Here is a 1,411-nt window from a genome sequence, read left to right as displayed (position 1 = left end):
AATAAAGAAAAGCAAGTTTACTTGGATTAATCCTTATTTTTCAAAATTTACTTAAATGCAAATTTTAAAAAAATATGTAACACCCAATAATACACATATTCCTTGGATGTATTTGGAAAACATTGCTTAGGAGACTTAAATATCTCCATTCTTATCCCAACAGGTGTTTTGAAACCTGTTATCACAGATTTAATAGACTTAAACAAAGCAACAAATGTAATATTTTCTCAACTCAAGCAATGAAAAGACATTATCAAGCCATTATTTAATAATTTCTACTGTTTCTTGGCAGCTTGGATCAAACAAGAATTCCTTCATTTTTATTTTGTGGTTTTATTGTTGTTTTTGTTTTATGGTGCTTTCCTTTACTCATTATTAGGTACTTGGGATCTAGCTACAGTGAAGCAGGTTCATTGTGCAGTGACAGAACACCCATGAATCCACTGGACAGAATACCCATGCATGCAACACCCATGCATATAGCAAGTTACATGAAGTCTGGTGGACAGAACACCCATGCGTGCAGCAAGTTATATGAAGTGGTTTAGTACTTACGGAGAGGCAGCAAGGGACGACAGAAGCCTAGAGTCTTTTGAGAGGCCCAAGGCTCAAGAAAGGTGCCTGCAGTCGATGGGGCCTCAGCTGCGCATGTCCAACTCGCACTGCAAGTGAAGTCCCCTAGAAAACAGCCTGCCCTGGGTTTTATTACGGGGAGTTTAGGGGGTGGGGAATGGGAAGGGGCATATGAATCGCTGAGCTAAAGCTTTGAGGGGGACACTCAAAAGAGCATCCTATTTCTAGGGAGACACTGAAAAGAGCCCAGGCTGTCCTGGGCAGTCCCTCCCTATCCCAGGATGTTACATTCCCAGTAGATTCTAAATTTATTCTGGAAAACTACAGTCAAGAAATGGGAGAGAACTCTCCTAAAGCTCCCCATCGATCTGTCCAGATATTCTGTCTTACTTCTTTATATTTTTAAGCCATCATCTTATTTCAGACTTTTGACGTCAATGTAAAATTTTAATAGCTGCTACTCACAAAAATAATTTTTCATTTCTATACCGCATATTTTTCTTTTTACCTGTTTGCTTACTGGAATATTGTTACATAACTTAAAATAAAATTGACTTTTCTCTATGCTTTTATCTTTTCTAGTGGACAGTTTCATAAAGTATAACATGAGTAGAAGAATCTGCTGCCAGTAACTTTAATATCTTCAATCAAATGGACTTCCTCAATTTAATTTCTTCTCTTTGAATAAATGAAGAACCAGACTTTGTGACATTAACACCCTTAAATGCAGTGCTAAAACTATTCCGAAAATATTAAAAACTTGATTTTCAAACTTAGGAAAAGCCAGACCGTTCATTAAATACTTCTTTTCCTGCATTTGCTCTTCTGCAGGCTGTGG

The 1,411-nt window shown here is 37.3% G+C and overlaps 1 protein-coding gene across 1 annotated transcript in view; it reads left to right on the top strand.

Moving 5' to 3' along the window:
* SVIP (small VCP/p97-interacting protein) overlaps window positions 1-1,389 on the top strand; it is a 10,029-nt gene extending 8,640 nt beyond the window's left edge. The window contains exon 5 of the mRNA XM_008593234.1: window positions 1,156-1,389. Coding sequence (XP_008591456.1) covers window positions 1,156-1,170 — 15 coding nt within the window. The 3' untranslated portion in view covers window positions 1,171-1,389. The remainder of the gene's footprint in view (window positions 1-1,155) is intronic.
* Window positions 1,390-1,411: the final 22 nt, after the last annotated feature.

The sequence above is a fragment of the Galeopterus variegatus genome, unplaced genomic scaffold (assembly GCF_000696425.1).
Source record: "Galeopterus variegatus unplaced genomic scaffold, G_variegatus-3.0.2 Scaffold8914, whole genome shotgun sequence".
NCBI classification, from domain to species: Eukaryota; Metazoa; Chordata; class Mammalia; order Dermoptera; family Cynocephalidae; genus Galeopterus; species Galeopterus variegatus.
The sequence above is the reverse complement of the archived record's forward strand: the minus strand, read 5'-3'. Positions and strand labels throughout refer to the sequence as shown.